The sequence below is a fragment of the Atractosteus spatula genome, chromosome 4, assembly GCF_055471065.1.
Source record: "Atractosteus spatula isolate fAtrSpa1 chromosome 4, fAtrSpa1.hap1, whole genome shotgun sequence".
Lineage (NCBI taxonomy): Eukaryota > Metazoa > Chordata > Actinopteri > Semionotiformes > Lepisosteidae > Atractosteus > Atractosteus spatula.
This window is the reverse complement of record NC_142709.1, coordinates 20100734-20113750: the sequence shown is the minus strand read 5'-3', so window position 1 is coordinate 20113750 and position 13017 is coordinate 20100734. Positions and strand designations below refer to the sequence as shown.

General features: G+C 35.1%; 1 protein-coding gene across 2 annotated transcripts in view; it reads left to right on the top strand.

Moving 5' to 3' along the window:
• diaph3 (diaphanous related formin 3) overlaps window positions 1-13017 on the top strand; it is a 458904-nt gene that overhangs the window by 320271 nt on the left and 125616 nt on the right. For both annotated transcript variants that reach the window (XM_088913166.1, XM_088913165.1), the window contains 2 exons: window positions 1925-2164; window positions 11517-11646. In XM_088913166.1, coding sequence (XP_088769292.1) covers window positions 1925-2164; window positions 11517-11646 — 370 coding nt within the window. The remainder of the gene's footprint in view (window positions 1-1924; window positions 2165-11516; window positions 11647-13017) is intronic.

Genomic DNA, 13017 nt, shown 5'->3' with positions numbered 1-13017 from the left:
ATAGTATAAGTTAACCTGTTAAACAGCTTGTCTGCAGATGCCAGCACGCTTTAGAATTATTGAAATATAAAACTGTTATATCATATTTTTAATTTTTTTTGCATTTCAAAATTCACAATCTCTGCCTTTTTTTTGTTGTGGATTAGATGCAAGTTGAGATATAATGAGGATGTATAAGTTAGCATAATATTCCTGACTTTATCCTTTCTTCATTAGCACTTGCTTCTTCCTTACTCATGTTCATTTACTTATTTTTCTCTAAACCATCCTCTCTGTCTTTGCTTTTCTAAGTAAGAGATGCTCTTGGTCTCAGAATTCATTCAGTTTTGCAGATATCCATTTTTAAATTTCATTTGTATTGATGTAAATATATTTCTAACAGATCTTCTCTGGAGTTGTGGGGTTTTAAAAAAAGTTATGTTTTAAGGTATTTCACTATAATACACTCCTCCCCTCCAGACAGAGTTAGAACTAAGGCCAAGACTAGGTGTTGACGCTTTCCTATGTAATAATTGACAAACATGTTCTGAAGGGCTTAATTTTTTGCATTGCTCCTATTACTTCTGAGGGGGTGTGGCTCAGTTATTTATGAGGTATTCACCAATTTCTTTGACATATTTGCCTGGCAGTCATAATTCTAAAACCTTTCCAAAGTGAAATTACATTCAAGGCTGCCTTAACAGTGATGCGGACAACCATAACTGCAAAATCACAGATGGAAGAACATTGTGATTAGTTTTAATATCTCGTTTCTGTCTAACTATTAGTGATAATGGCTGAAAGACATCCAAAACTGCCAAATAGCTGGAAGCATATTTTTTTTTCAAACTGTGTCTGTGTCAGTGAAAATTGTGAAGTATAGGGACTTCCAAAGTATACTAGCAAAGCAAAAGATGGGTCACCAGCAACAGTCATGCAAACGTTAGACAAGAAATTTAATAACCTGGAGGTAAGGTGTACCAAGGGATATGATAGACATGAGCTTATGACCCTTTTTGCTTATTGCCACAATTAGTGTACTGTTGTATTAATGGCAATTCATAAAATATAACTTTATACTGTAAGTACCTTTGCTTGCAAACATCAAAACACAAATACTGCATGCTGATGTGAATGTTGTCTGCATTGCCATAAATAGTTTGATTCTAAGTAATAATCATGTGAGTATGACACTCGGGATGACTTCAATGTATAACTTAAAGCTTTTAGGAAGTGGTCCGCTATGCAACTTCAAAGATGAAAAATAAGCAAGGTCTAGGAAAAGAGACAGAGGCTTATCAGGCTTTATAACAGAAGGCTGCCCATTGATGCTGAACCTGCCTGGGAGGCTGGGGAGTAATCATTTTGAGAACTTTATTCTGTATGCACAGGACTTGCTGTGTAACATGACAGATTGATCTATGGTGAGACCATATGTTTTACTGCTTAGTCACTAGGTATTGTGAAAATAAGATTGTAATCATGTAATCACAAACAGGATTCTAATTCCCCCTCTTTCCTCACTCTAGCCTCCTTTTTAGTACAAGTTTTTAAAAGGTTTTTGGTACTGCTTATTCACAGTTGAATACCGCATGTGTAATGACATTTTTCCCTTTCATGGCAATAGCTATTTGCTGTCTTGTTTCCAGAATTTTTTATCTTCAGCCTTTTGGAGCTCAGATATACATTGTTCAGTGTGATGCCATGTGCCTTTAAAATTAAAAGATGAACATGACAACCTGGTTTTGCATAGTGCAACTTTTACATTTTCACAAATTCAACTTCAGAAAACACAATATACAGGATGTGATTTTTTAACAAAATAAGATTACAATGATGTTATTTTAAGATTTGAGGTTATAACTATATGCATTAGAATGATTTACTGACTGCTTTACTTTGGAACATAAAATGAAAGCAACTTTTCTGTTTTGTCTCTGAACAGATGAGTGGAGTGAAGAGACTACGGCCACGGCTTAATGCTATTCTATTTAAGCTGCAGTTTGAAGAACAGGTGAACAACATCAAACCTGGCATCATGGCTGTGAATGCTGCCTGTGAAGAGATAAGGAAAAGTAAAAGCTTTAAGAAGCTGCTGGAGCTTGTGCTGCTAATGGGAAACTACATGAATGCTGGCTCCCGAAATGCGCGGTCTTATGGTTTCGACCTCAGCTCCCTTTGCAAAGTGAGTCTGGTTTTCCTAGTATGTACTGCACTATTGCTACATTTGCAAGAGCATCTCTTCACTGTTAACAATCCTTTAAATCCTCCCCACTTCAGAGAGTATGCTGACATCTTTGTAGGCTTTTCAAAGAGGTGTCCTTGATTCTCTTAAACTCAGACCTTGAAAGGTCCAGTTAGAAAAACACTGTTTTTTGTGACACATTTCTTTGAATTTGGAACTGTTAGGCATATGTATTATACGTCAAACATTGAAGTAAGATCTTCTTTAAACTAAAAAATGGAGATTTTTTTTATCTGCTGGGCTAGTTTGATAGTAAAATAAGAGTAATAATGTACTATTGGAGTATTATATTTAAAACAACCATAAATGTATTTTCTGCTGTTAAAAACATTATCACTCATTTATCAGTTAACTGTCTAGTTAATTGTAATAAAGTCAAAATTATCTTCTCACAGTGAAGCAGGCATTTCTGGCTCTCACCAAGGAAGGAAAAAGGCAGTCTCTAACCCAGTCTCACTGGGAAAAAGATCTTGCTATGCCTGTGCATGTATTTCTATGAGAAGCCACTAGGTATAAGCTGTACCCATGATAATGGATCTTGTCACTCGCTGAGAGAGCTAAGGGTTGTGAGGAATTGTTTATTTCTTGATGGAGTTGCCTATATAGTATGTGACAGCTAATTGTTGGATTGCAGGAAGAAAGGCAAGTTGTTGTCGTAGGACATGCACACTACAGAACCTAACAAATCTAAAATCACACATCAAAACAAAAAAATAATGTGATTAAAACTATATTGCAGCATATCTATTTGATGAATAGAGCTGACTTGCAGTATAAAATGCAATTAACCAGAATAATATCAACAAATATTTTAAAGTGTGAGATGTTTACTTTCCTTTTGTCAAAGCAAGATCAGAAATTATGCATTTTGAAGGCATTAAAGACTTACAATAACTACAATAAGTACAATCAGTATGTTATAGAAGAGGAAATTCAGGAGTGTCTGACCTTTGTGAGGAAATCTTGCATGCCTAAATGCGAGATTGTTATACCCATGTCCCATGTTTATTGCATTCACTGCATACACTTGTACTTTTCTCCTGTAAAACATACAGACTATCAAAATACACTTTAAAAAAATATTTTCGTTACTGCCAGAGGTAAGTGTTTGCATAGTTATTGTACTTTTTTACATCTAAAATTGTCTCATTCATGAAGTAGCAGTCGAAAAGATTACTTTGTTTTGAGAAAATAGGCTGCTTCAAGGTGAGATTCTGTTATACTAAATTGTCTTTGGACTTTGTGCTACATTTTTACTTAAGATGGGATCAGTTTTAGTCTGATAGTATAATTGTTCTCCATTGGGAAAATAGAGAATATGGCAATGAATAATGAGTTATTGAGCTATGGTGACACCTTTTGGCATTCTGACTAAAAATACTTGTGCTCCACATTAGGAACAGTGTAGACTATAGCCTGAAGCTCTGAAAAATGAGTGATTACATGTGAAGACTGTCAATCCAGCATGCCTTTACTCCGCTGAAGGTAGTGTGATAAGTCTGTAGTTCAGTATGATACATTTCACATTTTCATAAATTAAGATTTTATATTAAAAATGTAAATTCCTAATTGGGCTAAGGAGAAATGTTTACAAAACAAAATAATATCAGTGTAATATGCGTAAAAATGCAAGTTGTTTTTTTCTTAACATGTTTGCCAAGCTGTGTAGTAACTCTGGGCCACATTATGAATTACAAGTTTAGCTTTTGTTTTTTTTTTACCTGTAGTATCTTAACTATCGTATTGTGCAAAATGATAATAAAAAACCAAGCTGTGCATGCTAACATTTCTCTCAAGATTATATATAGAAACATGGAACTGCGGTGTGTAAACAGTATGATAGACAAAATTCTAGTAAAGTGCTCATATAAAATACTATTTCTCATTCAGAATTCTAATTACGTTACTCTGGAAAAGATGGAACCAATAAAGTAAGAGATTATTATTAAATTAGTATCATTAAATTAGTTGTTGTTTTTTTTTTTCCATTTTAGAGACCTTGTTAGTTTTATGGTACAGTTTGTTCTTTTTTAAAAACGGCATAAGTGAAGTAAGGATCTGACAGGAAAGACCTTAAGCTATTAAGAGCATATGAATTTGTCCTTCAGCCTGTCAGTTGATTAGTCATCTTTTAAGAGTCCTAGTACTGTAGAACAATCATATTCATGATCTTGTGAACTGCTTCAAGCATCCATCCCTCTGTGTTAAAAACATTTCTTAAGTAATTGGTAATTCTGCTAACATGTATCTAGAGCAAAATAGAAAAATAAGTCTAATTTATCTTCTTTGGACCTTCTCTAAAGTATTTTAGTCCTTTTATTACAATGTAGCTACTCTTTTCAGATGTGGCTTAATTATGGTATTGACATCCTTACAACTTCTTCTAACCTAATTTATTTTTAGCTTCTATCCAATAATCATTTTGTTTCCACTCTGTGCCAATATTTGGAAAAGGTGGAGACAATACAAATGGCCCTGTTATTATTTTGTATGTATCAGAAATTAATAAAATATTAAACTAGATGTCTGTGGTACGGAGAAACTTTCATATTATTTATATATTTATTACACCATACAATATATTGAATTTTATAGATGTCTAAGGTCTTACTCATTCATGTGGCTATTTATGTACTTTAAGCTACATCTCCAATACACTGTGAGCAGGGGTTGAAAAACCCGTTTTAATTAAATCTAGTCTGTACATTTCAATGCATATATAAGGCCTCATTCACTTAATGGCAGTAATATTTTGCATGTCGTAATCACCCTTGGATCTTGGGTACACAACCAGTCTTCACTAAAAGCAGCGGGGCTGATCTAACAGAATTCAGCACAAGGGAAAATTACAATGTTATCCCATGTTCAGGCCATTTACATCTGAAGGATAATGACAGCTAATGCATGCAAATTGACACCAAATACCCCCCAAGGAGATGTGTAATACATAGATGATATTTACTAAAGGTTACTAAATTCACCCTGCTTCTCAGTTTATAGTAAGACCAAGGAATACTGATAGCATGTGGTGTGAAGGAAGTCATAGTTTTTGGGAAAGATAGAGGTAGTTTTGAGTCTCAGCACTAGCAGTTAGAAGCACAAAAGAAGGGCCAAGCAGCCTTTATACTTGTTGTTTAAATTATGTTTTATGTGTGTATGTTTTTTCATGGTTTCTCTGTACTGTTTTGCAATTTATGATAATGTTTCTTTATTAGCCCTATACAATTTCTTGCATTAGGAATTCGTCTTTTCGCATACCCCAGCTTTTCTCCATGAGACACAGACACACAGACAGGGAGAGAAGCTTGAGGTCAGAGCGCAGGGTCAGCCATTGTACAGCGCCCCTGGAGCAGTTGGGGTTAAGGGCCTTGCTCAGGGGCCCAACAGAGTAGGATTCCTCTGCCAGCTGTGGGATTTGAACCGGCAACCTTCCAGTCACAGACACAGATCCTTAGCCACAGAGCCACCGCTCCGCCATATTATATGAGTTTGTACCCCTTTCATGTTACACAGACAAAACACAAGAATTTCAGTGCACAAATAGAAACTAAGTCAGATTAAGAACATTTCAGTTTAAGATGACATCGGCATAGTGTGCTCAGAACATCTCATAACAGTTTAATGTACAAACATTCTGATGTTCATATGTGATATTTGATATACTGTAGTTAATGTAAATATGAATGAAGGGAGATACAGGTGGTATGAGTTATACTCTCCTTAAAATGTGCAAGATATTAAAAATGTTTAGTTCTGGGTTAAAATTAATGAAGATACTGTGAGAATTTGGCACTTGTAAGCACCGGGGAGGCTGCCTCGCTTAGAGTTGAGAAAGCCCTTGACGACAGCCCTCTTCTAGATTTCACATAGCCATTTATTCGTTATTGCTTGGTGAATCCCAGTCGCACTCAGCTAGTGATTCAACCCAGGCTCAAGCCCATCATCACAGGACTCCGCCTCTGCTTAGGAAAGCCCTTTTATGAGTTAAGCCAGTTCCTCAAAGGTCTATTTTATATGGGGCTTGAAGATCAGACTCATGATCATGATAACACCCAGATACAGTATGTTAGAGTGGTATCACAACACATTGGGCTACCACAGAACCACACCTCAAGGTTGGCATTGGCTGTGATTGCTCAGCCAGAAAGCACTTGTGTTAGTTTTAGTTGCAGTTTGCAGTGACTGAAATATGCCTAAAATTACATTACTTTTTTTGTTTGTATTTGTATTTGGGAAGCCACAGCAGTTGTGGTTTTTGGCAGTCTGGGCCTTGTTGGTTCTAAAATATTTTCTGACATTCTGACTCCAGCAGTGCAATACAATTACCTTGGTGACCAATGTTGATGGTCTCATCCATCTTTTATGAATCAAGCTTAACATGTATTAATGGTTATGTGATTATTGCTTATGTATTGTAGCCATAGATATTTTTGCCATAAAATCAATGCGGTGCATGTTTTCTTTACTTCATTTGCATCAGAGCTATAGGATATTTTGAAAATAATGTGCACTCTGTAAGCCAAAAAGTTTAGTAATGGTAGATCATTTAATTTTAAATGATTTAAAACTAAGTATATTAACATGATACAGAATTGTGATCATACTACTAAACATTTAGTAATTAACTATTAAACATTCACTACTTTTTATATATTTTATTTTTCCATTTCTGGTACAGTTTTTGGGTCTGGCTTCTAATTAAGTTGTCAAATACAAATCACTTTCCTTTTGATTTCTTGTTTAAGATTTTTTATTAGCACAAAACAAGGAAGCTTTTGATCACCTAAAAACGACAACCATTTAAACAAGTTCATCTTTGTCTATAAAGCCATGAACTTTGTACATGCATAATACTTGTGTTCTTCTATGCTGAGCAAATAGTGATCCAATAGTAAGTGTTAACTAGATTTTAATATTATTTGTGTGATATGCAGATTACAAGATTTTTGTTGAAGCCAAATCTAAAAGTCCATCTACACACTTATAAGGGTAATAATGAAAAACGTATTTGTGCATTTGCAGGATTTTTCTTACACATAAAATTTTCCAGTGTAATGATTCATCAAAACAATTGGGTTCAGTTTCTTCAGTTACGTTTTTCTCAGTATTTTTCTGTATATAAAGAAATTCTCCTTAATAAATATTTTATATTCGTATATTTTAGCAATTATGTCTTATTTTGTAACATTTTCATTTAGAACAACATTGTAGTTGACCACTAAATGTTTTTTATGTTTTTCTCAACATAAAATTAAAATTGTTTCAAGTGATTAAAATCAGCATTTCCAAAATACTCATAAAAAAAAGATAGGAGACTCTCTAGCATTGTCATGATAGGAAACAGCAGCCACATGCTTTGGAATAAGTCACATTTTCCACAAGGTAGGAGCTGCAGATTGTAATGATAAACATCTTCCTAAGTAATATAGTACAATATACATTTTGACAAGGCATGGACAGGGAAATGTTTTAATCTATTAAAAGCATGGCAAGAAATCTCATTTATTTTAAAGTCACACACTATGAAAATGCTTTCCTTGAAGTGTCCTTATAAGTAAATGCTAGAAAGAACAAGTGATTAAATTGACTGTTCTTGTTTTAATTTGCCTGTCAGTGATATTTTTTTGTTGTTTTCTGTTTATTATTTGTTTTTGTATTAGAACTATAATCTATTAACAGAAGAACCAAAGCTAAATCTGTTCAATAGAGATCAGGCAAAGGGGATTTTGAATTTTACAGACATAAAGTAGAAATGAGAAGTTAAAACTGAAAGTAAATTAGAATTAGAAAGTTTATGGCTGTGAGGTGACCATCTGATCCATCTGGCCTAAATTAAGGGTTGATATTTTTTTTTTCAATACTTAAAATATTCTTTTAATGTACAGTATATATTTACTTTTTTATTTAAATACAATTTTAAAGAAAAAAGCAACAGCAATAACAGGACCAAAAATCAATTTCCAAGTTTATTTTTGCCTTGTATTTTTACTACAAACAAGCAATGCAAATTAACTTGATTTTTTAAAATCAAAAATTCATATGTGTAATTAACTGCTTTGAAAAAAAATGTTAAAAGTAAGTTTCTAACAGGCTTGGTTGCTTCTTTCGAATAACCAAGAATTTTGTGAATTAGTTCTGGTAATTATGAAACTTTCAACTAGGCCTCCTCTGCTCTGAACTTTTGTTCTCAAACACGATATTCACTCATCAAACAATTCTAACCTTAGCAATTCTAATCTTAAACCTTCATTCAATAAATAGCCATAAAGACTGTTTACATATTCATTGTATTAATTATTCAGTAGTGTACTCCAGTGAGAAATAAACATATTGCTTAGATGTTTTTGTTCTCGTTTGTGAATTATTATTCTGATCTACATGAGTCGAGGGAAGATGAAAATAATTTCTAATTAGTTTTGTCAGTTGAAAAAAAATATATTGAATGCAGTTCAGCTCAAGCTTCACCTGTTAGCCTTTTCTTAAATGTGCTGTTGTAACAGACAAATAAGTTCTGGATCCCGAGATCATGTTTAAACAACTGAGTTTATTGCATGCAAGGAACAATAAGACCAAAGTATTGTTTGGAATACAGGTACAAAACTTCCAGTTTATATAGAAAATTTCAGCCGCTTCTGACGCAAATTGTTACCATGGTGATGGGGGGGCCACCTGTGTTTGGACATTCCCAAGACCTTGGTCACTTTTAATGGTCGGTTTTATCTTTCCTTAGTTAGGGGGTCTCTAGCTTGCACTTGGAATTTCTTATCAATTAACTCCCATCCCTGCCATAACTCAAAGGTGCCTAAGCATGGAATGTCTTGTGTCACAAGAAGTCTTTGTGCAGAAAGAAATCAGTTAACCCCTTTTTCACATCTTATATCTTTCTTCAGTGCTTATCACAAACTCCGTAACGCCCAAAAATATTAATAGCCGGAAGTATACAATATTACAAATATTCAAGTAATAGGTTTATTCCATGCTGAAAAAAAGAAGAAAGAGAACACGACGTTTCGGCCATGGAGCCTTCTTCAGGTGTGAGAGAGACAGGGCAGTAGGCAAAGGTAATGTAGCGGGGGAACAAAGGCTGGGAGGGAGGAGGAGTGAGAGGCAGGAGCAGGGGACAGAAAGAGAGTGATCCTAGCTGCAGAATAATTTTAGTTTCGGTGGTCTTTCTGATGTATGAGTTCGGAAAACCGTCTTTGAGAACACAGACGGAGAGATTAGAGTGGTCGTGGCTAGGATCACACATTCTATCTTCTCTTAACGACAGACTACTGTTCTTTTAAATTTTCTCCATTCATTGGAAGTTTCATTTCACACCTCTCTGCACCCATTCTGACTTCACACCTCTTGATTGGCCTCTCTTTCTGTCCCCTGCTCCCGCCTCTCACTCCTCCTCCCTCCCAACCTTTGTTCTCCCGCTACTTTACTTTGCCTACTGCCCTGTCTCTCTCACACCTGAAGAAGGCTCCATGGCCGAAACGTTGTGTTCTCTTTCTTCTTTTTTTCAGCATGGAATAAACGTGTTACTTGTTCCTTTGCAGCCTATGCATGCTGACGCAGCTACCCACCTGAAATATTACAAATATTGCTTGGTATCAAGCTTTTGAAACTTGGATGTTTGGATTTCAAAATGTAATTTGCAAGTTTTAAAACTTAAAGTGTGATTCTTCAGTCATTTGCTCATTTTTTCCAATTATATGTACTTTTTGTAATGTATTTTCCTCTGTATTAAAGTTCAGGTTGGATAATGGAGTACTGTTTAGGATCCTGGAAGCCTGGATATCATGCAGTTCTATTATGTTCTTATGCACATGTATATGCAATTCTAGCATCTACAGTATATCGAATGAATATATTTGATACCTGAAAATGCAGCATTTGTCCTTCTCTCTTTGCCACTAGCTATTATAGGCTAGTCCTGAACGTCTATTTAAATATATTGTTGACCTTTGAGGCTTAATTATGAGTATTTTTTTTCTTTTTTTAGGTAACTCAGTATGATTTTCTGCATTTTAATGATCCCTTTTGACATTTTACTGTTTGTTCTTCATGCGAGCATGGCAGTGCATCTCCATGTTCAAGGCACAATTACGAACAAACGGAGCAGATGGCAATGGGTATTTTACTCCCCACTAGTTACTAGGTCTCCGTGTTAAAAGCAACTCTTATGCAACAGTGATATTTAGTAGTATTTTGCTATTCCCAGCACCATAAGTGGAGAAACTGCTTATTCCATGTACTGCTCCATGATGTATTAGTTATTAAAGCTTCTTTTGTTCTCGTACACTACTGCTTGTTTGCCTTGTTTACTTTCTTTTTGAATTAATATTAGACTTAGGTTCTGAAAAGGAGCAGTGGTTTTTCCTAACAAGTACAGCTCTGCTGGGACAGCCACCTTGTCAAGCACATTACAGTATAAACATACGGTATAAAGGCTGTAGTAGTTCAGGTGGGTAGCTGCATCAGCATGCGTAGACTGCAAAGGAACAAGTAATAGGTATATTCCATACTGAAAAGAAGAAAAAAAACACAATGTTTCGGCCGTGGAGCCTTCAGGTGTGAGAAAGACAGGGCAGTAAGCAAAGGTAATGTAGCGGGAGAACAAAAGCTGGGAGAGAGGAGGAGCGGGAGGCGGGAGCAGGGGACAGAAAGAGAGGCCAATCAAGAGGTGTGAAGTCAGGATAGGTGAAGAGAGGTGTGAAATAAAATCTACAATGGACAGAGAAAATTTAGAAGAAAAGTAGTCTGTCTTTAAGAGAAGGGGGAAGGTGTGATCCTAGCTGCAGGATAATTTTAGTTTCTGTAGTCTTTCTGATGTATTAGTTTGGAAAACCGTCTTTGAGAACACAGACGGAGAGATTAGTGTGATCGTAAAGTACAGTATACAGTACAGTATAAAGGTATAACTTTGCATCAAATTAATCTGACATTAAAAGCACTTTTTTACAAATAAAAATTAACTTCTATTCTCCTTTATATTTGTCACTTCTATTATATACATGCACAACTCTGTCAACAAGGTTTTATGTTAAATTAACTAGAAAAAAGTTTGTTTGTATAGACATCTTGTTAAATCTATTGATAATGGTATTCATTTAAGGCATTTGATGATAAAATATCTCCTACCATGGCTGACTCTCTGGTTAATGCCATCCAGAATGTAATTACTCCTATACGAAATGTGAATAAAAATTTATTCTAGAAAACTGTTTTTCTCATGTAATTGTTTTCTTCTTATTAAGAATCACTGCTTACTGATTGACCTTGCTTTTTTATTTATTTTTTTCAGCTCAAAGACACAAAATCAGCTGATCAAAAAACAACTCTGCTTCATTTTCTGGCTGAAATGTGTGAGGAAAGGTTTCCCGATGCGCTGAAGTTTCTGGATGACTTTCAGCATGTTGACAAAGCCAGCAGAGGTTAGTACTATTTTACTTTCAATTTAAGCATTTTTTATAGCTCTTCATATTGTAAATGGCAGCAGTTGAGAATTGTGACCCACGTGCTTACGAGAAACCACCATAACGGCATCTTAACTGTGAGATTTCCCAAGGACTGACAGGCCAATTTGTGTTGTCCAGCTTGATGGACCATGTCATTAAGACTTCTCATAGTTCCCTTTCTGTGTCTTTGTATTCCTGTCTTCAGTTTCACTTAAAATCTTCCCAGTTGTCTCATGTTTCTGTGCTACAGTATATATAACTTCAGAATTATACTATAAGATGTAGACCCTAGCTATTCATATGTAACGATCTAAAACTCCTAAAAGTATGGCATTATCCCAGATTTGAAATGCTAATATGTTTCACCTCGTGGAAGCCTATCCTGTTGAAGTAAAGATCAAGTACCTACTGCTAAACTCAAGTCCAGATCTACAAAGAGTTCTTTATGAAAGCAGATTTTTTTTTGTGGCTCATTGATTAAATTGTAGTGTCCACAATGGATGTTTTACAACCATTAGATCTTTTTTATTTAAAGAAATAGAAAAGGACAATAGAAGAAAAAAAAGAAACTTATCAGTTCAGTTCTTCAGTGATTTTGCAGGTTGACATAAGGGGTTATATGTGGTGGTCAGAAGATAAAAAGTGTGTTTCAAGCTCCAAGAAGCTACTAAACTATGACTAGCTATGAGCTGTACTATATTATGTTCTCTGACTACTCTTTCTCCTCGGATTGTGTACATCTACTGAAATCAATACAGTGTGTCTAGTAAAACACATTACAGAACTGATGGCTGGAGGTGGATAAAATGGCTGTTTGTTATAATGTATATAGAAATAATAGTTGACTAATTTCTTATCTAATTTTGTCTCATTAACATGTCTCTGCTGAGAGGTTTTCCCTTAGCTCAATAAGGGATTAACACAATAAAACCTGTGGTTAAATCTTTCTCTCCACAAAATAAATGGGAACCTATATCCTTATTTTAAAAAATAAACCCACTAACCAGTTTAGGCTGTTTTTAACAGAGGGATTCTTCACACAGGAAATCAAAGTTCCTAACAACAACAGAATAGCAAACGTAACAGGGTTCAAATACTTAGCTTCAATCTGGTCTTTCCAGGTGATCTGGATAAGGAGCTCTCATATTTGATATTTTGCTTTCCCTCTTCCTTCACCCTCTATCCTCTTTCTCTCCCCTTCACTTTCCCTGCCTTTTTCTGTACTTGCCTGGTTTATAGTGTCTTTCTGGACTGTTGTTTGGCCATAAATAATTCATCCAGAACTTAATTAACTAAGCTAAACCAAGGCAAACTTTACAATTGCTTACTGTAGATAAATGGATCTGA